We start from the raw sequence: 25,766 nt of genomic DNA on the forward strand, positions 1-25,766 counted from the left end.
TAACGAGTACAGGCCAACCTGAGGCAGAGGAGCATGGGTCATGATTTTGCCCTCCTGGGGGAAAATGGTATCTGTAGTCTTAAGTCAAATAGCCATAATTCAAGTCTTAATAAATGCGGACAAAAATGCGCATTGCAGAGTGTCCTTTTATTGTGACCAGTCCAAGGAACACCTGTGTAATAATCATGACACTTAATCACCATCTTTATATGTCATACCTGCCAGATGGATGACTAACCTTGGCAAAGGAGAAGTCCTCACTAACATGGATTTTAACAAATTCGTGAACATAATTTAAACCTTCTGTATGCACAGAAGTCTTAGATTTATTTCAACTCTTTGGTATGACTTTCTTTTACGTTTTCATGTTTTACTCTCTTATAGAAGTTTCTCTATATATAATAAAAAAAATAGGCTGAAAAGCTGAAATACTACAGGTTTGTGATTAAAGACATTTCCTAATAGCATTTTAGCAAGTTACATAATAAAACATAACCGGAACTTCTAAACTTATTAGGAAAACATTAAGTTTTGACTTTTCATTTACAGTCAACATTCTTTACAATTAAAAGGATCTTTGAATGCAGTATGATATCTGTTCATGCACAGTGTAGACTGTTGTTTGAAGGAACTCTGTTACTAATTATTTTCAATTTGTTGGTTATTTTCCATATAACATTTGCTTTTGTCTGGACACTCACAGCTGGTAGGCATGTCCAAAGATAGCACATCCACGTATTTTCATGTCATTTGACAGTAGCTTCTCTGCAGGACATCTGAGCTGTCACTGCGGGATCCACTGAATTTGAACTTTTCTTGATTGCATTAATATTTCTAGCTAGAAAGCCAAACACAGAGCTGAATTTAAACATTTGGAAAGTAGTTGACAATATTCTCCTATCATTTTCATGCCTTTTCACACAAAGAAACCTTGACTTACTAATCGAAAAACTGTTATGATTCACCTAAATTGATGGGAATGTTTATGTGAAAGCTGAGTAACACCGTCTTGGTTGTGCACTTTCCTCAGCTGAATGGATGAAAGATGAAACAACTGAGTTAAACAATGCAACAGTCCTTTATCTAAGATCTAGTGATTCAGTAAACAGTAATTCACAAAAAAGTCATACATCACTCACGAACACAAACACAGGTTTTCTCGCCACAGAAAACAGTGTGATGCCTTTTTGAAACATTTCAGCTAACAATGTCAAATTATGAAAACACTAATACAAAAGCTGGGTCTGATACCGCCAAAGAAAAAAAGCTTTTCAACTTTTGCTTTCAGTAGAGACTGTAACTACCTAAAAGCCCTCAATGAGAGCCTCCATCTGTGCTTTTAACCAGGAGTGATTTCAAGATGAATAATGCAGCGAGGCAGTAGAAATAGGCATCGCTCCACCTTTGAAATGGTCACAAACAGAAACAGTAATAGCAAACTAAATGAGAAAAATGATAGGTATTAAAACACTAAATTTAGGTACTGGTAATTTAGGCTGAAGATATGAGAAAGTGGTGCTAAATATTTAAATCATTAATATGATTTATATCATCCCTCCAGGCTTCTCAAACTCAGACCCAACACAGAAAGATTCAAATTACACTTAAACTTAGTAAATTGGGGTTAGTTCTCCAAACAAACAGAATGATCCGCAGTTTGACTCTGCTATGCAAAATTTAATTAACATAGATTTTCAAATTATCAGTCTGTTTCAATTCAGTTCTACAGAGACGACCATAAACAGAGATCGGCCTGGATAGATGGCATTTCTAATGGAAGCAGTGCTTTATGGTGGTTGTGGGACGAGAGGCTGAGGTTTCGGTCTCACTGAGAGTGCTCCAAACACATGAAAACACTATGCTTTCAACTTTTGCACAATTACTAGGTGCTGTCTGCAACGCTGCTACCATTAGCTAGCTGATTGTCATGGAGATGCCAACATCTCAATCACTTGATGACATTTGCAGTCTGCCTTCACACTATATAGTCTCATATCCAAATACCGATATAATATCAATAGCAGCCTTAATCATAAGCAGTGTTATAATGACAGAACAAAAGAGAAACTTGATGGGAATGTTAATTGAAGCATCTTGAATTCCATAGATATCTTGTTGCTGCAAGGTATTACAATACTCTGCTAAATCTAAAGATCTGTTTTATTTATTTATTTCAAATTAAATGACCTCATTTGCGCATTTTGCTGCCAGTCTACAACCAGACAGTCACCCTCTGCCAATGTAGAGGAGCTGAGGGTGCTGAATGAGGTGAGCGGGGTAGTCTTTCGAGGATTATGAGATTAGGATCAATAATAGCTCCCAGACTGGTAGGTTAGGTTGGTAGCCCTAATGTTCTCACATAGAATAGCTCTCTGATGAAGCCTCAAAATTGCTAATAAGGTTGCGGTGCTTTGAAGTTCACATTACGTTGAGTCGGCCATAGTCTGTACAGTAACTAGTGGACTGAGTTTCCGGGTCTGAAAAGTGAAACCAATCCATCAGAGCCTTGAACATGCATTCTTTCTATTGAGCTCTACTGGTTTCTAATACAAGTCCAATTGTATGTACTTTTGTATGTATGTTGTCTTTTAAAATTTATTTTCCCTTGTTTATTTACCTTATTTTACTGGCGCCTACAAATAACATGCTACTACTAGATCTCGCGTTATGACAGGCCCAGATAGTATCGCCAGCGGAACCTCTGCAGGCGGTGATATATTTTATTTCAGAATGAGGCTGTTTACTGAACATTTGCTTTCTCAAAACTAACTGACACAATGTCAGAGAAGCAGCACAAATCATTACACCAGCCCCCAGCCTCAGAGGACAAAGAGATGAGTGGACAAAAAGTTTATTTTTGATGTTGTGTGAGGATTTTACTCCATCTTACTGCTTTCTTAACGAGTGCCTGCAAGAATCACTTCAAGCTCAGCGATGGTTAAATACTAGCTGTTGTGACCTGACTTCAAACTGGACAGTTTTGCTGTGTTTTTGTTGTTTTTGTATTTACTCCGGAGCGTATTCTGTTGAATTTGGTGCTGCGATGTTGCTAATATGGCTATTCCCCGAGGTTTGAGCACTGTCAGGTTAAATATTGTAATACTGAGCAACAGCTAATAGACACTGTGTGGATGTTAAGCCTCGTTTGAAGCAACTATATAATGAGAATAGAAATGAATAGAAATTAGAAATTAGAAATTATTACTAGAGAACAGAAATTGAAATGTCCATCCCTAGTTTCTATACAACATGATGATGTTCACTTTGAAAATTATTGTCCCATTTAAAGTAGAGTAGTAGATAGTAGATAGTAACCCTTTCCTGGGGACAGCCTCCTTTTTTGGTGGTTTGTCCCCTGCCAGAACTGTCCCCGGAAATGTCTCTGTTTTTTACTGTGTGTGGAAAAACAGACCACAATGTGAAATAATATTTTATGTGGAAAGACAGTCCTGGCAGCAGACCTTACTGATGTCTGAGGCATGTTATGCTTGTTTTGGCCAACAGATATCGCTCTTCCTCTAATTAATACATGAAACCAAAACTGTCCTCCTTTTTAACTTCATAGATTATAACAATATATATATATTTAATGATATATTAACCACCAAACTGGAGACCCCATTCAGAAATCTGGTCACCTTTATTTAGAGTAAAATAGATCATAAAGCAGGATATGATTTAGGGTGGGGCTATCATGTGACTGACAACTTATTCTCTGTGTTTCTGTGCAGTGCAACACACAGGGCTCACAAAGCTCTGATCAACCTCTCAAACTAGGCAGTGTTGATCAAATATAGACCAAGATTATGTTACCGCACTGCCTATTTCTCATATAAAATGTTGTCAGAAACAGTGTACTGTTTAGTTGTAATATGAGAAACTGTGGTGCCAGGCAGGCTGCCATTATTTCCTGCTGAACTGATGGGCCAGAACCAAGTATGGCATAAATCGCAATATGTCACCAACCAGCTCTGCACTTTCGTTGGTATTGCGCATGTTCTCTTTGCAAAGAGACAAGATGCTGCCCCTACACAATGCCAAACTTGAGGCTTAAAAATGGTAATCCACAAACCAATGGGTGACGCCACTTAGTGCTGACCTAATATTGGTGATGGTGCCCCAAGAATCCATTAGTACACTGCACTTATCAGTGAAATACATCTAATAACATGACTGAGGCTGTTGGGCAGTACAGTAATAGCAAAACAACAGAGGACAAAATATTCCTTTAACAGGCGTTATGGACAGCGAGGACGGACACACTCCATATTAATACGACCGCTGATATGTACGTGCTGTTATTCAAATATGGTAAATAAAACCCACCAATGTGATCTGAATATTCTGTTTAACAAGCCAGGATGACTTTTTATAAAACATATGTAATGATTAACTTCAGCGGTGCAGCCCTGGACTGTGACCCAGGAGTGAAATTCAAAGGTGTTATCAGCTGCTCCTGCAGTAAAGAACCATAGTGGGAGCTTTAAGAGCTGTGTGTCAGCAGAAGTCGCTATAAGCAATTCAATCTATCACCTAACAGGAAATAATCATCATGGTAATATAATGAAAAAAACATTACTAAGGATAATGGTGGGCAATCTAACATGAATCACGTCTATATATAGTTGACTGTTGTGTTGAGAACTTTTCAGTACCTGTATTATGTAGAAAAGTCCACACTCTAGTACATTTTCCATTAAAAACTAACCATGACATCTACACAGCTGATATTAGTCACAAGGCTGTCACTTATATATCCATATAGGTTTATATGACAGCCAATAAGTAACAAGAAATTGCAATACAGGCCAAATATGCAGTGTATTTTAGGTAATGTAGAAACCAGGTGACCAATACTTTATTCATCAGAGTGCTAGCCTGTTGATCCAACTGAACTGACCCTTCGCTCCTTAGTTACTGTTGCTATACCTGTCAAGCCTTTCATTCTCGCACTATACATATGCTGGTTATGATGACAATGGTGTAGATTGAATTTCAAAATTAGGAGTAATTGTTGAACTCCTTGGGTCAGCTGAGAAGTCTGTCTCCAGCTTTCATTTTAATGTTTCCATCTAACACATTTTAAAACAAGAACCCTGTGAAAGTGACTTACATATGTAAAGTTAGTTAATGGCTGCTTACGTGATATAAGGTCAATGCTAAAGGACAGAGGCTAAAGCTACATCCCAACAAACATCGGTCAGACAGTGAAATGAGATGAGATGGAAAAGTGACGCCACTAGTGGTTCACCACTTGAGCCACTCGCTCAGTGGCATATGCCGATGTGATTGATGACAGAGATACACTTGTAACTAGTGAGAAAAGCAAGTGCAAGGATTAGATTAAATGCAGTGGACAGTGAGATGGTCACCCAGCCAAACTCACTAGACCATGATCGCCCCAGGAAGTAAGCCGGAGTAAGACGTAACCTGGCGTAGACCTAAGAGAGCAAGCCAGAGAGATGCATGTTGTTGTCGGCCTACTTTACTTCTGCTCCAGCTCATATCCTCCTCCTTAGACCCCCAAATAACAACTCCCAATGTACATGGTAGGAATAAGCCATGAGTTTGGCAAATGCAATGGTATCTAATCCTGGTTTGGCTGGAGGTAATGTTACTGCAGCTAGTAAGCTAGTGTAGTTAACCAGACATGCCTACATTTGCATCTTATGTTAGAGCAGACGAAGTCTGATTTATTCCACACCTGTGTGCTCGTGTTATATGCATAAGAAAGACTATGCCATCCTTAAAACTCATGAAACACTGAATATCGCTCCTCAAGCCCGATGCACACCTCTTGTAGAGAAATGCAAAGCTTGACAGGCCTGCATCACCTCAGTTATAGTTGACCTAAGCGGACATTTGCTGTTGGAGGAAGGCCTTAGTTAAGGGTCAATTGCCACTTTGTTTCAATGAAACCAGGCTAAGACAACACTGACGACTTCATATCTTAACTGTAAAATGCCACATTCACATATTCACAATTCACTGTTCTTTGATAATCAAATTTAAGACATCTTGTCAAAAATGTTTGTTAATGTCACTGATTTATGTCTAATAAAATCATGTTGACTGATATATAGAGCAGACATCCTGATGTCACATCCAGACCAGCCTCTATTGAACAAGCCTCTGTAACTCACTAGCCCATTAAACAGGCTTGTTGACCCATGTGGAGAAATGTGCTACTCCTTGCTTGAGATTTGACATATTGCAGTGCTTTGTGGCACTCAGAACCTATCTAAGGATTGTCTTATTTACTGGAGTAGTGAACAACATTTCCATTGCCTAAGAACTTATTGGGATGGCATTAGTCAAACCCTCAGATGTTACCAGGGAAACCAGGGAGTTGTGGTTCATGAAAAACTTTGTATTTTGGTTGCAAAACATATGAAAATGTAAATGAACAAGCTTGATTTTTTTTCTTCGGGATGCCAAAGTGGTGAAAAGTGACCACAGTAGAAAGGGGATAATGCCCTTTGATGTGTTTATAATTGTGAATTAATGATTAAGGACATCTTGAGAGGCATTAGTCCTTACGTAAGAATATTGTTCCAAGGTTGGATTAGTTCTTATATTCATTATTACAAATGTTTATCAAATTTTGCATGAGCTTTTATTACTTCCAGAACAGTTCACAATATCACTATCTGCCTAAAAAAAAACACTCCAGTAAGAAATGAGCTTTATTTTTCATTTCATTCAATTTGTTAACATCTTACCTAGCTCAGTGGTGAACTGCTGTCCAGTGGAGTCCATCTCCCCCAGTTCTCCATCCACTCTGTTCAAAGGCGGTCTATGTGACCTTGCTGCTGTCCTGTACACCAGAGGCTCCATCTCTCCATTTTGGAGTCCGTTATGGGGAACCCTCACTGGAGGAGCAAAGTGAGGTCCCCCGGGTGGAGGAGTCTTGTATGTCATGGCTTTGTTAATTCCTAAAGCATGTTTCCCAGGTCCTCCTGCACCCACCTTCCTCTGCTTCTGAGTGGGTCCTGACCCTCCACCTCCAATACCTAGAACAGTTCCTACTCTGACCCCAACAGCTGGGCCATAAGTCCTTTTCTTCTTTCGGGCCTCAGACCGAGCTCTGGAGTTTTCAGTAGCAGATGGATGGGTGTGGATAAGAGGATCTTGGCGACTTTTTGGTACTTTGGGCCGTTTGTGCGAGTGCAGTCTCAAGCTGTTGAACTGATCAATGAATTCCTCGCAGTGCAGTAGGTGGTGCTCTGGCTCCCATGTGTCCTCCTTACTTCCATAACCTTTCCATCTTATCAGGTACTCCCACTTACCCTTCTTGTTCCGCCTCTTGTCCACGATCCGCTCTACCTGAAGGCGGCACACAGAGGGACAGGAAATTAGATTTTAATGATTTAAAAAAAAATAATAATATAAAGATTTCCTAGTTTGTCTGCTCTCAAAACACAGCTGTGTTTAAAGGGTGAATTTGTAGGATTTAGTGGCATCTAGCAGTAAGGTTGTAGGTTTCAACCAAGTGAATACTAGTCACTTCACCCTCCACTTCCAAGCATGTAGGAGACACTCCGGTGGCAACGGAAAGCCTGTATCCAGAGCCACTGTTTGGTTTGTCCATTATGAGCTACTGTAGAAACATGGCAGCCACTGTGGAGTATCCAGACCTGTGACCTCTGTAGCTATAAACGGTTCATTCAAAGGTAACAAAAACACAATTCTTGTTTTCAGATGATTACATGCAAATGAAAACATACAAAAATATTATTTTCCATTTCTGCCACATTCTGCCAGTAGATCCCTGTAAATCTTACACGCTGGAAGAAAAATATACAGTATGTACCTTACTGATGAACTGCACAGTGGGCTTGCTGGGGTAGTAGGTGTTACAGGTTGTACATGGTGTTTGGATTTATACAGACTACATTCTGTGTTTGTTCTGTACAGCAGCAGGAATCCAGTTTCAAACATAACACTGTAGACTACATTGAAGTTGCTTTTAAGTTGAATATTCGACAGCTACACCATCCTGTCTTGCTAGAAGGCTAGAAGACAAGGCTCAACTGGGGGACTTCCACGACCACAGAGATGACACTGAAGACACCCCACTGCTGCCACCAATGTAACATCCAAGCTTGGTTAGAGCCCAGCCCAAAGAGCCAAGAGTCTTAAGGGTTTGTGGAGATTCAAAATTAAACAGAGGACCTCTCATAGTACAGACAGCCTTAGTATCTGGTCAGGCCAGGTCTGCAAGCGACTGGTCACGCAACAGCATTTATGTGTTAAATTACCATTACTTTACAACTCGTCTGTGTATGACAGCTACAGTTGTTGCAGTCAAGGTGGGGGTGGGGGGTTGATAGACCCAACAACTGAAAACCTAATAAGTTTGTCCAACCAACCTTCTAAGCATTCGTTTTGTTCAAAGTAAGAAGAAGATCTAAAGAGCCAACATTAAACTACAGATCAAAGTGGGCACTCTAATGAGCATCATCACTCACATCTTTTCTTTTCTGGTGTAATTGGTAACAACAATGTTGTCACAAGTTTATTCATCAGTGGTAAAATTCCTGCTGCACAATGCATTAGAAGAGATTTACGTGTTAAACAATTTCCCAAAATGAAAAAATACTGAATGCATTCCCACTCTTTATCTATATAGCCAATGTCAATGTTTTTTGAAATTACAACCTGGGAGTGCAGGGGTCAACATTTTCAAATTCTACACATACTAGGCTACTTTTGGTTTTACAAAAAAGCCCAAAGCTAGGAGCTAACAGATGATGAAATAAATTATCTGCAAAAAGGTAGGAACATACCTCAGGGAAAATATCAGCTATATTCCCACCAAAATGCGTTACAGTACACAATATATGTGCCTGATTTAATTCTAATATGACTTAAAGGAGTCCTTTCATACAAGTTTACATTGCTGAAAAGGAGGGCCCTGTGTGCATGACCCCCTTCTGGGTGTACTTTATGACCTTAATGGCACTGTCAAGCCCATATTTGCACATTATACATAGAATATACTGTATTAATACCCATAGTCAGACTTGCATGAAAGTGACTAACCAGATTTAATCTTCTGTGTATTGTATGTTTTAATGTTGAATTATATTTTGAGGCATTGCCAGGGAGTGTCAAAATCTATAAAAAGGTACATTTTGTGACATATGTCAAATTTAAGATAAGGGCTAATTCCCTGCAGCACAGAGATAAGAGACCAGAGTGAAGCTCAGATGAGCTGCAGGCTGCTATCATGAAGAAACCTTAAACACCAGCTTTTCGAGGTCAAACCAAAACTAGCGAAGCCTGTGTATTTTACCATTATATCAGACCAACAGAGACCACAAAACATCAGCAATTACTATTTGACAGAGGCAATTAATTATGTAAAGTAAATGAATAAACAGTGACAATACAGAAACTAAACAAAGTCCAAGCTAAATTTAAAGCATGAAAAAAGAACAGAGAAGAAAATAAACCTAAGATATCCAGTCCAGTGAAAGAAAACAGTGAGTAAGAAATGTGCACCTTTTTGTGTCTTCCTCTGTCAGTATATTTAGTAAAATAACTTCCATAAAGAATTGGAGATATATAACACAAAATATGTTTGAAATAAAAAAAAAAAACTGAGTTGTTGTTGTTGCATAAACAACAGGATAGTGACACATTCCATCATTTGCAAGAGGACTATGACAGTGTTGTCTACAAACTTCACACAGTGTGTATGTGACTAATCATCACTCAAATAATAAGAGTGTGAATCATTACTTTGCAATTCAATTTGATTGCATTCAACTTGATTTGCAATTCAGAAGGTGCTGATGAGAGTCAAGGTGAGATTTCTGGACAGTAAACTGTTGAAGAACAGACACCCCTCTTTTAAAGGAGACAAATCCTTTGGCAGACCAAAAATCTTTCATAACACTAGGCTGTGACTGGCTTATTAATTCAGTTAATCGAATGTCTGCTCATTTTCAATTTCCCAGATTATTAAACAACCCTGTAATGAAAATGATCCACAAAGTAAATGAACCTTGTAAATAATTAAAAGCAGGCTACATATAAAAGAAAACAATACACATTAAAAAACACTCATCAAACAGATGGTTTAAACTAAGATCCCACCTCTCACTGGAGAGATAGCCAATCATACTTGAGGAAAACGGGGTTGCACTTGGGACTTGCCAATCAGATTTCACGGTTGGCCCATGCCATCCCAAGCCCTCCCCCTAGAAACGCCCCTGAGTAGCAGTGGTAAAATTTTACTTATCACATGATGGGAGTAAGGAGAGTTGACCAACAGGATGATGGCAGAGGATTTGTCAAAGCGAAACCAAAAGTACCTATTTGGCATTTAACCCAATGCTAATCAGGAACCTAATAACGTTGATGAGGCAATCTGTAAACTTTGTCTGATGACGTTGGCAGCATCTGGAGGCAACACTTCTAATCTATGCAAACACCTTCTAGCACACAACAACAGTGAGGCTGCTGAAATAAGACCTGCAGCGAAAGCTCGACTGGAGAGGCCAGAACATTAAAGTGATAGTTCGGATGAATTGGAGTTGGGTTGTATGAGGCACCTATTAATAGTCAGTGTTTTACCTACAGTAGATGGTAGTCGGCATGCCCTTAATTTGGAGAATTTAAGCAATGTACTGGTGTGGAAACAGTCAGTCACAAATGGTATTTTAGCAACTTAAAAAACAGAACTACCTACAGACAAATATCAGTGTAGGTGTAAGCCACATTTTGAATATTTTCAATGCTTTACCTTAGCTATTTCTAATGTGGAATTGTTGTTATAAAAAGCCAGAGCCATGGGTAAGATCAGTAATTTTACTTCTCAGAACATGGAAGCTGCTGGTCCACTGCTGCCTCAATCTGTTAGTTTGTTTTTATGTTTAAATTAAATAAACATTAAATAATCCATCCATAATCCTTTAAAGATCATTCTACGGATACTGACCACCACTGAAAAATAACTTAAATAAACGTCCGGTGTAATCTGTGACTGTGGCATTGCTAATGCCATTCTCAAAATGTACAAATCAACACCTGCACCATGGTGACACATCCAAGACGTAAAATGCAGGTTTTATTATACCGAAGTTTCCGTCTCACTATCTGACATGGGGACATATTTATGGTGCAAAACATATGATAAAACAAATCCTCAGGCGTCATGTAAAGGTCTTCTGATTTCATATGACTTCCTTGCGGTTACTCTGAAGACAAATGCTGGATAAAGCATACAGGAAAAAAAAAAAACTTTTCATAGGTATATGTTAAACAGCACTCACAGTACTTTTAGAAGTTTAGAGGTTTTAGGACTGATGGAAAATGGTTGTAAGGTTTCATCAAAGGCTTTGGTGCAGCTGTGGTAATAACTGCTCATCATGTTCTCAGATGCGCTGCACACATTAACAGGAGTAAACAGCCTTTGATGGGTGAGCCGCAGGGGTGTCACAGAAATGAACAGACGATTAGGTTGCTTACAGTCCCAAACAATGTCACACTTAACAGCATTGCAAAGAGAGACGCAGGCAGAGAGAAGAAGAAAAGGGAAGAGAGGGCGTGGGGTAAACTTGTGTACACAGAGCGGAGAGGTTTAGAAACACTTGATGCTTAAGTATGAGCTGCCACAGAGCGAGGGCATTAGTATCCTGCAACACCAGCCAGCAGTGGCACTGTGTTCATCACATGCTGTGTATAAATCCAGACAAACCATCAGCAGAAATGTTGACATGAGGAACAAAAAGTAAGATGGCGTTTACATTAAGCCATCTAATTTTTAAAACATTTTTGGGGCATTTTCATGGAGAACTCTGCCCACAGTGAAAGATGGCAAAATCTCTTCTTCTTCTTCTTCTTCTTCTTCATGTTTTCAGTTGGCAAATAACAAAACTGTGAATCAGCCAACATCTGGTAAGTGGGACAGAAAACACAATTCTAACTGGAGGGAACACTTTTCAAAGGGGGAACACACTTTGACCTGACAAAACCAGTATAAATACAGGTTATGACAACAGGTGTGCTGTGTGTTCAGCTATATTGACATTTAAAATGAATGGTCACGGAGAGGGTTCGAGGTGACTAAAGCTGGTCTTCTTACCATTACTGCTACACAGACCTGACCCTCACTGGACAGATTTTCCAACACTCACTGAAATACCAAGCTGGTGTTTACTATTTATACACACTGAAAATCACAGCTTTGAGGTGAGAAATAGTCTGTTTTAGAGTAGATGGGTGCTGTAACGGAGAGAAAAAGAGGCATTTACAAATTCAGCTGGCTTTTGATGGACATACTCATCTGTCACCAACCACAACAAGCCAGAACAGCAACAAGGGAGAGATTAACCTGACTTGTTGGACATGCATACCCAATACGCCCTGTGAGAAAATCCACCCCCTCTGCCTCTGATTAGCTACACCCTTCAAGGCATTTGCTAACATGTAGCTATGATGCTTTGTTGGGTGAACTGTGCTGTCAGGCTGTTTTGGTTAAGTTTAACAGAAGAATAAAAAAGAGTAAACAAAGAGAAATTGCAGCAGCTTATAACCAAGAAAAGAGGGTTACAGACTGGTGGCAGCTGTGTTTTTTCTTCATCTTTGCATTAATAAGTTGAGGCATTCAGCTACTTAATGCCAACTGGAACCTGGGTGCACTCTGTGCATTTATTTCAGCTGGACTTACATTAAATTTTACAGACAGTTGTCAAAATCGTTGCAGTCATTAGTGGATGATGTTGAGGACAGCGAGTCTCTGGTTGATAATGAGTGCGATCAACAAAGAGGGTGCAAACTTCTTGAACTCTACGTTTTGTCGGATTTTTAGATGGTTGCTTGTGTCGAGTGGCTATTTTTCATGATGTGGTATCGGGTGTGGGGTATCAGAGTAGTTTTATGAGTACGAATAAGATTACATGAGGGATGCACCGTGCTCAACTGCTTGTGTAAAGATGGGTCTGGCTATGCAGGAGGACTGCTTGTGTGACCCCATGATAAGCACATCAGCTGGCAGTGTGGGCCACCAGCTGTGTTCTGTGTACTGGATTCATCTTGCATCAATACGCTGCAAAATTAGTATCAGTCATTATTATCAGTTAATTTTTTTTTTTTTATTTTCTTTACAGCAGGTCCAAGACCATTTAGTTTCAGTAGCCTTGACATTATTCTGAACAGGGAAATCTCATGGTGAGACAGAATTCAAACACAACTCCAGTTTAGTAAGTAAAACAAAAACATGATTACCCAAACTTACCAGTGTAAACTTGTATTATAAGCTTCATTGCTACATCTTGTTTAAACTTTTAGCAAGAGTATGTGGCTACCATAATTGTGTATACACAAAGTTTTACAATTCAAAGGACAGATATTTTGGTTGAGTTTATTTTTGGTTTCACTTCCAAATAAATATTAAAAATACCTGGGTTTTACTGGGAACTTCTAGCGAATCTGTTTGGTTAGCTAGAACATGAATAGTGCTGAACCCACAGCTTTTTTTTGTTTGTTTGTCTATTACTACTGGGAAATCATTGCCAGTGACTCATCAGTACGCTATCACTGCACTATAAATGGAAACACACCACAGGTGTCTAAGGTGTGACGCCCATTAACCCCTTGCGTCCATTAGATCCAGCTGTAGGTGAAACTGATAAAATTTTCAATATTTTCTCCTGTGTGAGATTCCATTAAAACCTGCCTGTTTATACGCAGGTAGACAAGCTAGAAATTTCACAAGATCAAGCACTGTGTGGGGGCCTGACATCACCTTTTGTTTGTAAAGTCGGAAACGGAGGATGGTTGGAATGAAGTTAGAGGAAGGTTTAATGTAGTTGGGTTAACAACTGCTCATCATTTCCTCAGATATTTTGAGCACGTTAGCAGAAGTAAACAGCCTTTGATGGGTGAGCTGCAGGGAAGATTCAAATGCTTAAAGTCCCAGACAATGTCACACTTAACCATATATAACGGCCCAGCAGAGACACACGCAAAGAAAAGGAGAACGAAGGTGGAGGAGGCAGATAGTGTAGCCAAGCTGCACACACACAGACCAGAAAGGTTTAGTAACACTTAAATATGAGCTGGAAGAGTGGAGGTGGCCCTGTCCTCCCTCAGCTGCAAAATGATTTTTCAGCATCCTCCGACCCAAAACATTGTGAGTAAAACATACGTGAGTGAGTGATGTCAAAACAGATGTGTAATTTACACCCTGACATCATTTTTAGGTGTGGTCAGATGTGTGCTGTGTTGCACCTGTAGCCACTCCCAAAAGTGATGTAAGGGTGTACATTACACACCTGGTCTTGAAGTCCCTGACAGACCGCAGTTCACACCCCCACTATATTATCATGTCTTTTCAAGGCTTAGTGATCTCATAGGAATCCCACTGCTGATCTGCACCTATGAGCACTCACAGAGCGCATCTTAGAGGGCAGAACCAGGCACAGCAGTGCGACTGCGTAATGACCTGCTTTGTTAATCAGGTGCTGAATAGATGCAGACTGGAACCACAAAGTCAAAGAAAATCACGGTGCGCCTTTGGCTGATGCCATTTAGTTGCTGTGAGCTAAATGTTAACATTAGCAGGCTCACAGGCTCACAAAGAAAATGCTAACATACTGATATTTAGCGCCCTCATCATCTTAAGGTTGGGGGATTCACAAAAAATAGTGCTTTTTCATATTCCAAACAATATGCCAGAGAAGTAATGAAATATTGTGAAAATTACTACAGAACCTGAACTCACACAAACCACAAAACTTGAATTGAGTAAACCAGATACAGATCCCAGCTATTAGTGTTCCTCCAGAGATGAGCTATGCAGACTCATTGATAGGAGCTGCTGAATAGCTGTAAAATAAGTAACCCTTCATTAAAGACAACTTGTCTTTTTCTCTCTCTCTCTCTTTCTCTCACATACACACACACAAATGAGTCATTCTTCACATCTTGACAGTGAATTTATTGTGTCCACAATTCCAAGATTTACCCTAATTAGACGTGATCTGAGCAACAACCAGCTGAGCTCAAAGTGCGCACTGGATGCGTTGATTGCTGTGCACACTACTCCACCCAGCATGTGTGTGTGTTTGAGACACAGAGAGTGACAGAGAGGGGGGAGGAGAGGGTAGAAGGTGGGCCATGGCATATAATGTTTCTGTAAGTTATAATAACTTATTCAGGCTGCTGCTTTGACACTTGACCCGCCTGACCAAAACCATGGTATTTTCTAGTTAGTCGAGCCACAATCCACTGGTCCTGCCTACACCTGAGAATCACTGCAGTCTTATATACATACTATATACTATAAAAAATATGTATCTAATATTTAAATCCCTACATGCAATTTTTGCTACGGCCACTAGGAGGCTTAGTGAACCCCCTGAACCAACATAAACAGCACCCATGTAGTTTAATGCACAGAGCAAAGCTGAGGCTGACAGAAAAGTCATAGTTTTGCGGCGTTATAGTCATAAACCAAGTACGAGACAAAATAAGACCTATGATTTTGACTTGATGATGGTGCATGAGAGAATGGAAATACCACCAAAGTTATTACAATTCATCCTGCTGGTGACATGAATGTCTGAACTAAATCCCATAGCAATCCATCTGATAGCTGTGCAGGCATTTCACTCTGAACGACAAATGCCAGCCTGCCGATGGTCAGGAGAGAACCGATAAGCATACTCGAAAACTCACTATGTCAATGGACGACATCAACCTTTAATTTGCATATCCATTCACAGTTATGTAACACCAACTGGGTTTCTCATTAGCTATTATTATTTTTCAAGCTGCTATCAACTCATCTAAATCTTCCTCTAATTCAAAAACCTTTTTCCCAAGTATGTTATATTGACTTTGGAATTGAAGTATTGGAAAGTCACTCTTTCCAAAATAATAAACATATACTAAAGTTAAATCATTAGAGAATATGAAAATAAAGAAAGGAGGAGTTCCCCTGAGAAACAATCATCAGTCCTTAGGAACACAAATTTATAGCTCATTCACATTTCTGTCTAGCTAATGATTGGTTGACTAATTTTGCAGCTCAGTTCTGCCCCTCTCACTGAACATAGTCCAGTACACACTGACTGAAAAATGTTAGTGACTCTGTTTAATATAAGAGTTAAGGTATAGGTATTGGTAAAGGACAGAGATGCTCCAAAGTCATTTTTTTCAAGTCCAAGTCAAGTCTCAAGTCTTTGAGCTTGTGTCCAAGTCAAGTCTTCAAGTCAAGCTTTGCTATGGTTGTAATGAGCATTCTACCAGTCTGCGTAGAACACAGCACATCTATCTGAAGAATTCAAAGCATGTACTGTATTATCATCGCTGCTTTATCTATCAGCATACAGTGTCAGCACTGATTAGTTGTTTGGTATATGAGTGCTTTAAACAGGCTATTGTAATGCAGTTTGAATTTTTTGCCCAGTGTCATGCGTAACAACGCTTCACAGAGCCTCATATGCACCATAGCTGCACAGCACAGTAGAATATCTAACATTTTTTATGAGGGAATGAAGGCTGGGAACAAATAAAGCCTACTGCTGTGTGAAAGTGTAGCTTAAGGTTACGCATCGTAACAGTTTGGCAAAGAGCAGAGTAGAGAAAAAAATCCAGCTCTCCGTGTGCCAACAGGCAGGAGGGGCAGCACAACCAAATCACTCAATATCAATCACAAAACACTCAGTACAGAATGAGTCAAAACAGAGACATCACGCAGTTAAAAGCTAAAGAAAGAGCAGCAAAAAGACCAAGACGCTACCGCTGTTCCTCTGAGCAAAGCCAGGGAAATTATTTTAGCTAACGTTAACTTTGACATTCGATTTGATGTGGTCCATCCAGCTTCCTTTATCCCCACAGATGCTGCATTTAGTGATTCTTTTGTTTTCGGCTTTCTGTGAAGTTATTATAGCCAAAGATTATGACAAATGAGACGGCAGCTGCAGGTGCGCTCCTCGTGTTTTGTTGCTGCAGCTTACAGTCGTCTGTGGCCACACACACAAGATCTGCACAGTTATGCATAATAAAGGAAGGAATGACATTAATTACATTTTTTTAATATTAATGCACCAAAAAATAAAATAAAGATTGTTCAAGTGTCCCAAATCTCACACCACGTCGCAAATCTTTTGAGTCCGAGTTAAGTCTCATATCTCTCTGTGTGGTGACTCAAGTACAACTTGAGTTACCCCATCTCTGGGAAAGACGTCCTAAAACTCAACAGAGCAAGCAAGAACTTTTTTGAGTTGGGATCACCAAACTCACTAGGATTCATCTGGGAATCATGAATATCTGTGCAAAAAAATTTGTGTCAATCCATCAAATAGAAGCTACAGAAGATATTTTAGTAAAAATAAAAGTCACATGAAAAAGTTATGATAAACTGAGTGTGAATGGAACAAAAGACAGGTGATAAATCAGGAGCTGCAGCAGAGAAGAAGCTGCCAGTGTGTCTGCAGCTTCAGGGCAGCAGAGCTCCAGACACATCCAATGTCCAGAGACGTGATGCTCTGCACTCAGCTGACACTCTGGAAAACACACGTTCAACATGTAGGTTCACCGGCCGTGATGTGTCAGGGGTTGCTATAGGGGTACAGTCACACCTTGACCAGCACTAGCAGCAGCACAACAATGCACAATAATGCACTTAAATTAATGATGATTATGTCATAATGGGTTAATGTTAGCATTATTGTAGCTCAGCATAGTTTAAAAAAAAGGTTGCATCTGCCTTAATCATTGATTTAATGCAGCACCCAGTGAGCACACAAAGTGACCCAAATCACTGTATGACCAACAGGTGCATGCTGGGTTTGGCAAGATGCAAATTCTAAAATGCTCATAGTGAATCCTCTGATAATTTTTACATTTGCTTGATGTACCTCAGAGCTTCTACCTGCACTCGGATATGAGAGGCCTTTCTGTTTGTTTTTTTTAACAATCTCAGTCACAGTTGTGACTGATGAGCCTCTTTCAGCTCAAAATGTTTGACGGAGGGCTGAGTGGACTGATTAATGTGGCACAGAGAGGCTGAGAGGACTGGTTATATTGGGGCAGAGAGACTGACACCTTGCCCTAACTGCATGCGACTCGGGCAAATGTCAGTGACAAAATGCATTGTTCTCAATAAGAATGTCCTAACTGGCTGTGCACGATGCAGCGTTTTGAGCACAACTTTTGTCGCACACCCTGTTTCGATTTATTCCTGTCGCTCACATTACAAGCCCTACATAACGGGTGAGTCATAAAGTTGAGATGAGGAGTTTCTACATGACATCTCATCATTTAACAAGAAAAACCTAAATAATGTGTCAAGTGGCTGAGGGGAGATCACAAGGGAGCTGCTTATCAAGTCAAAGGCCCCTCACTGATGTACCAAGCTGCTTGCTGCTGGCTACACTGTATGTCATTTTCAGTAGGGAACATCTAAATTAGGTATCACAACATAAAATGTGTTTTCTGTTTAAAAAGCACAAACGTGGGAGCAAGTACTAACCCACCTTTTACTTGAGTGGCTACGTCTCCAGTTTAATTTGGAGTGAATGGCTGATTGGTGTTGCAGGAATTTAATTGTTAAAATGTCGACATCTAAAAGCCACTGACAGATAAATGTTCAAATTCACCTTCATCATCATCATCATCATTTCCTGTCTGAAGTCTACCAGTCACTTTTGCTGGTGGCTGATCATAATTTCCCATCCTCTATGTGGTTTGATTAAACACAGGAGTGCTGCTGGAGCACACCGGTGTGATCCTCCATCACTCATTTTTCTCCCAGTGAGAAAATGAAATAATTGCTATTGATAATAATAATCTATTTTTTTTAGCTACTGAGGAGTCAATCATCACTGAAGCGTACAGCCGCGAACTGACAGAGCAAGAGGTGTCCTTTCCAGTAGTTTGATGAGTGTGATGCAGACTCTGAGTCGCAGCAGTCAGACAGACAGACAGACAGACACACAGAAGGTGCGCTCATGTGGCCTGACTGCTGTGTAATATTCTCAATATGATGAAACTACTGATAAAGTCAATTACACATTTGATATTCTTCTGTCATAGAACTGCATATTCAAACAGATTCAGTGTGGACAGAGGGCGGGCAACGTGACACGATAGTCTGACACTCCCATGCAGTAGGACGAGGTATGAGAGGACTGGTTATTATACGAGAATGGTCAAGCGAAGACTGAACTATCAGGAGGTTGTTTAGGACTTTGCGGTACACCAGGCTCACAGACTGACATTCAGTCAGGTGAGGACAACAACCACTACTGTGAATATGTGTGTTTGTGATTGGAGTTTCTACTGTTTATACATATCCATGTTATCTGTCTTGGTGATGTCTTATTCTGCAATTAAATTGGCAGTTTTTAAATTTTTAAATTCTTAAATTTTTAAATTTTAATATTGGTTGTTGCACCTGTTGTTGGTTGTTTGTGTTTAGTTGTCTGAGTTTTGTCCCCAGAAGAAGCTGCAGAGTGAGCGCTCCTTGCCTTTTCTCTGGGGTAAAATCACTCCACTACTTCGCCAAGTGGTCCTGTCTGCTCGGTGAAGATGGCTGCAATGACAGGCAGCTGAGGACCCAGACCTGAATCTGAAGGCCTGAATATACTTCTAAATGGACATATACATGGACAGCTGTAGACACCACAGACATGTAGCAGTGAGTGAGAACAATACTGCTGCCCGCAGGAAGAGAGGCCTCATCTCTTATCATCTGCATTCTACAGCTCACAACAACTTAAATCAATATGGAGGGTGTCCATTTGGGTGTATAATCCAGGCTTTAAGTTGGCTTGCTTACTTTATTATGTGAACATGCCTGTCACCCTGAACGTTCCATTGAATCCTGTTCAAAAATTTGGTAACTCAATAAAGCATCGCTTAATAGTTCATAGAAAAAAGGAACAAATATTCATATCGAACAGTCAAATCTAATTATGGTTATTTACTGTACATGCTTAAAAAGTCACAAAAATGCAGGAAATTCAGGTTACTAAAATGTTTCCTACAAAAACTCCAAACCTCCTGCATAATATCAGACCTGCTGTATAAAGCAAGGCCCCTTTGGAGCCTCTGATTTAGACTAAAACATTGATCCACCCCTGACTTAAAAATAAAGTTCCTCTAATAGATGTTGGCTATAAATAAATACATTAAGTATTTAAAGTACTGAAGAGAATAGGAAAATCTCAACCTCTGCAACATATCTATACTTTTTTAAACAGATAGTTAGGATATCCATAGATAACTTTGTTCTTGTTTTCTGTGTGGCTAAATTTAAATGTTATATGCTCAGTACATAAGCAGTATCTCTGAACAGCAACGGGCCACAAGTTGCTGTTGTTGTCTTGTCAACATGGCAGAATTGACATTACTCCATTTATCTGCTGTTCTTCCGCTGCATTTTACAAAGTCGGCAGAAAACTTGACCATTATCCATGATTCTGCAAAAAACTGCTTTCACACATTACTTCTCAGATGGTTTGATGACATCATGTTTATTCCACACAACTCGCTAGTTTACTCCATTTTCCACTGAGAAAGAGAACAATGGCCTAGTTTACTGATGGGTCAGTAAAGCAGCAATAGATCAGAGTGACAGTGCATTTTAGGAACACTCCCACTGGAGTAGAAGATGCAGACTGTTGCTATTTTAGACTCAATATTAGACTGAACTTTAGACTGAGTACAGATCATTACAGGTTGTTCAATTCTTTAGGGTTTTCAGTACACAACCATGCCCTCCTTCACTCCCAGATAGCGTCTTTCCAAAATATGGATTTTTTTATTCTTTTATTTTTTATTTTTTCATCTCTGGGGCTCTAAAGACAGTTAATGACCAAAACCCAGGATTCATAACATCTTTTCAGAAATCTAAGAGTGATGTCAAGATGTTCTTCTTCATTGAACAATATCCAGGCTTATTCTCAGCTTATGAGATTGCCCCGCTTCATGTGAAATGAGTGAATCCCTCCTGTATAAATGTGAGCTGCAATACTGTCGAGCTGAGTCACCTTCTTTTTTGTTTTTTTTCAAAGAAAATCATGAGTCTGTTGATACTTCCACTGCATCTCTTCATTTATTCTCTCCTAAACTCTTTTAACAGTCCTTTGCATCAAATTACAGGACACAACTGCACCAATACGGAATGATACTGAACTAACAATACTGCCTCCACTGTTCAAATAATCTCCTAAAGCACTATCAAACAAACTGTTTATACATAACATTATTAGCTGGTTTATTATTGCTGGCACATGCACAAACTCCCCAAAATTATTACTTGCCACAATCCCCAACAACACAAGTCCATACTTCAAAAGTTTATTTTGATCATTTCTAAATAAAAGCTGTAAAGCACAAGCGAGCTCTGATCAGTTTCTCAATTCTGGTCACTCCAAACAGAACTGTCACCCATGGAGCTGTTGTCATGTTAGTGGGGAAACAACACACAGTCTTGACTGACTGTTGATGGGTCATGCCTGCCAACACATGGCTACTCACAAAAATAAGTCATATTTTGTGAGTAATAAGTCATGAAAAACCAATAACCTGTTGGTGCAGGCTTCAACATGAGGCGGGTTTCACATTGTTCCAACAGCATGCGTTGGACAAACAACAGCAGTCTCAATCTAGGAAAGACAAGTTAGTCAAACTTCAACATGGCATGAAGCAAACAGGTTTTGCTGCACAGAAGCTTCATCCAATTGAAAGAAACCTAATTAATTAAGAAGAAATATGCAGTTAAAGGCAAACTATGCAGGATTTCCCCAAAATCCATGCATAGACTCATACAAAAATGATCTCTCTCTATCAACATACATGGCCGCACCTGCATCCACAGAGACCCTGCCCTCCTCCTGTACCTTCTTATTTTTTTTATTATTTCATACTGGCATATTTTTTATTATGCCAGCATGAAACATCCTGGGAATAAGACTCAACAATCAACTATCTTTCTAGTGCATTTACAAATAGCAACAGACAACTCCTATGTATTCTACATTTGAAGTCAATGTTGTAATATATTCTATAAAACAGAAAATAATGTAAATAAAACACAGAAAAGCCAAAAGCATTAAAAGGAGGGGCTGACAATGAGGATGGGGCTAATTTGGACACCAAGGATCCTCTTTATGGCATCATATTCCCAATTAAATGTGTTCCTGGGATGAAAAAAGCAATAATTTAAAAAAAATTTAGTCAGTGGGATTAACTGTAAAAAACAGTGACAATTACCAACTGTTTCTCACTTAGTCTATTGTCCTCTAACTGATCATTGGCTCATCAGACATTGTTTGTCAATGCTGCAGGCAGATAATGTTATCTACTCAAACACTCATGAGAGGATCCCCAAGTTCCTTTTCAGATGCACATTTTTTGTGGCATGTTTAAAATGTGAACTTAACACAGAGGTTTTCAAGGAGGGAGGCAGGCGTCCCAAGGGGGTCTCAAACCGTTTCAGGGGAGGCTCGGTGAGTGGAAGTGAAACACATATTACATTATACATTATTACATGAGTTAACAAAAGGAGAACATACAGAAGCCTAAATGTGTGTGATTTAGTTAAAGAGATAGTTCAGAGATACATCACTGGGGAGTTTTTCTGTTTTTCCCATTTTCCCAGAGTCAGACAGATTTTTTAAGATAATTTTTGTAGTTTGAAGTTATGTCAAAGAGCAATATTAGGCTATCTTGGTTTAATTATTGAGTCTCTATGGGATCAAGTTACATAATCATGATTAGGGCCTGACAAATACTGATACTAAGGAGTAAAAAAGTGCTGATATTAATATATCAGCCACTATTCTTTACACAGAATATACAGGATTTAGAATATCTAGCTAAACACACTTTTTTTTTTTTTTTTTTTACAATCCTTCAAAAGTGATTAACACTTATGACAAAGATATGTAATGGAAGCAAGATATTTTATAGTTTAACAATAAACTTTACTATCCAAAATTCTGTTAGGTTACTGAAGCCATGAACCTTCACTGGTATTTGTAATAATTATAAATAACTATAAATGTAAAAGAAAAAAGAAAAAAAAACATTATTAGAGCAAAATAACCTGATTAACCAATTAACCCTAAGCTAAAAAAAGCAAATAATCACAGAATGCTGCCTAAAAAGCTAACGAGTACAAACAACCTGATTCATGTTCTGTTTAAAAGTTTTCATTTAGGCACTTACTGAACAAGATAAGTGCTGATACTGATAGAGACAATAAAGCTGTGATTGGCAAATATCAGGCAGGTAATATCAGCTGACCAATACATCAGTCAGGTTCTAGTTCAGAGATACAGTATTGGGTACAGTATGATACAGTACATACAGGACAGTATTTTTACAGTATCTTTCACTTGCCTGGTTGGGCGAGTGGGTCAGAAATATACTTGCCCAAAATTAATTTATAGTTACCCCTGTGCAAATTGGCTTATTTATTAGCGGTGATCAAATAACAACAAAGCCTAAAGTTAATTGTTAATCTAGGACTGTAGTGTCTATAAAATGTCATGAAATACTGAAATATGCCCATCCCAGCTCTTCAAACTCTAAAGTGATGTCTTTAAATGTCTTGTTTTGTCAGTCCATAACCAAAGATGTCCAGTTTAATACAATATAACACAGAGAAAAGTAGTAAATCTCTATATTTGGAAGGCTGAAAACAACATTTTCTATCATTTTTGCATAAAAATTACTTTAATGATTAATTGATAATCAAATAGTTTAAAGGTAGAATCAGTAGGGTTAGGTGTCAAGATATTTGTAAAGGAACCAGAAAGATAATTTATTGTTGAGTCTCATTCCCTGGACGTCCAGTGCAGACATTTTGGGTTTGTAAAATATCCCAAACACAGCAAAATAATGAGAAAATAAGTTAATAGATGGGCAGGGTCTCTACAGATACAGCCACCACCACACACTTCTAGTGGATCATAAGTGTTCATTGAAAGGAATTATGTTTATATTGAGGCAAATGAGTTGCTAGATTTACTAGCCTGACATGGAATTTTACTTGCCACAGACATCCAGGGATTGACTGATTGAAACTAAGCAAGAAATCTAAGTGAAGGCCTCCTTTCCAAGCTCTGTCTGAGGGGAGGCCCACATACTCAGACTTTGAGAACCCATACTTTGACAGATGTAAAACTTGTCATGTCTAACTATCTTTGTTTGTTTGTCTTTGGAAACCATCAGACAGTGAACCCCCCCCCCCCCATCTCTCTCTGTCACCACCATGAACTGACACTATAGTGAACTGTAACAAAGCCTAATGACAGTAAGTGCCTGGTTCAGTAAAGCTGATGCAGAAACGAGGCTTCACGCACATTCTGGCACCGGCTCCAAAGTGATGTTGCGCACGAGGGCGACGTGACCTTCCCGCGACCCATTTGGGCAACTTTTTTTTTTTACGCCCAACGCTGTCGGGAGTCCTGAATTCTCAAATCCACACTTGAGCCATGAAAGAAGCTCTCACAGACTTGTTTACAGCGCTCGATAAAAATAAACCGGTGTCTCATCTTGTGTGCCAAACAGCCTGTGAAACAGTCCCACCGCTGTAGAAAAAAAAAAAAAAAAAAAAAAAAAAAGGCTGTGATGACCAAATATCTTTTGGCATGTATGCGCACCTTCAGGACCATCACTCCGTCTGTAGCTATTCACCATGTCCGTCCGCTCCGCTCCTCTCAGCGCTGCTGCTGCTGCTGCTGTCACTTTACCACGACTTTCAACTCGGCGACATAGTGAGGAGTTGAGCCCGTAAATGACATCTCGTCTGTTTACTACAGCCGCGAAGAATTATGTCAAAGTATATCAGAAGCGACGTAAAGTACACGCATAAATTAACCAGCCTCGTCTTCGCAAAGCTTGAGAAGGGTTAGTTTCGCCTGTTAAAGGGCTTAGTACACCGCTTTTTACATACGCGACGCCCTCCCCTGTACTTCCTAATTCCATTATTCGTCAATATTACAGAGCATTTTCCTCGGACGGGCTTTTATCCTACCTCGTAAAGGTCTCCTGAAGCCATTCTGGGGTGCGGACTCCGGCGGCGCGGCGGTCTTGCCTGCCTCGTTGGCTTTTTTTTGGACCCTTACTCTCTCGGTGTTTCGCCGAAAGCCCCGATAGACGGGAATTAGCGAGCAGCCTTGTTATTCTGAGCAATCCGCAGTAGCAGATCAGCAGACAGTGTCAATCGAGCCCGGCGCTGTGCGATGGATCGCTCCACACTTAAAACAAACAACCATCGGGGCGGTGCTGTTTACTCAGACCCAAGTGGAGGACTGAAAATTAGTCCCCGGCTAAGAATGCACAGCCTGATGGTCTGCATGCGCCCTGCTCCGCTCAGCTCTGTTGCAATCCAACTACTCAACGGGAGATGATATGCAGCTAGATGTGTTCAGAGACACTAGCTGAGACAGTTCCGTCTCTGTGACCCACTCTACCTGTCCACTTTACCCGAAGACCCTTTTTTACCTTCGTTTAGAGTCATTTGGAAACATCTAGAACAAATTAATTGGAACTATTTATAATAAATGATGACTTACTGGAAGCTGCAAAACTATGCTTGGTGATGTTCATGCATACACCCCCTCAACACAATATTGACATAATTCTGACAATATTTACACAGGCATGGTTAAAATATATTAATTATTAAAATAATTAATGTGTTGACATTCAAAAGTACACAATTAAAAACAAAATATTTATCTGATTTTTATTTTACAGTCACTCTGTTGCACCAATAAAATGATCTGATTCAA

The 25,766-nt window shown here is 39.5% G+C and overlaps 1 protein-coding gene across 2 annotated transcripts in view; it reads right to left on the reverse strand.

Annotated features, from left to right (window-relative positions):
- LOC146333012 (chromodomain Y-like protein 2) overlaps window positions 1-25,364 on the reverse strand; it is a 41,535-nt gene extending 16,171 nt beyond the window's left edge. Inside the window, exons 1-2 of one of the 2 annotated variants that reach the window (XM_084718257.1) lie at window positions 25,007-25,364; window positions 6,723-7,326 (exon numbers count right to left, since the gene is read on the reverse strand). In XM_084718257.1, coding sequence (XP_084574383.1) covers window positions 6,723-7,326; window positions 25,007-25,030 — 628 coding nt within the window. In that variant the 5' untranslated portion in view covers window positions 25,031-25,364. Of the gene's footprint in view, window positions 1-6,722; window positions 7,327-24,632; window positions 24,954-25,006 lie in introns of those variants that run through there. The other variant, XM_084718258.1, reaches the window with a different exon arrangement.
- Window positions 25,365-25,766: the final 402 nt, after the last annotated feature.

This window comes from Lutjanus erythropterus, chromosome 1 (genome assembly GCF_056507025.1).
Source record: "Lutjanus erythropterus isolate fLutEry1 chromosome 1, fLutEry1.hap2, whole genome shotgun sequence".
Lineage (NCBI taxonomy): Eukaryota > Metazoa > Chordata > Actinopteri > Lutjaniformes > Lutjanidae > Lutjanus > Lutjanus erythropterus.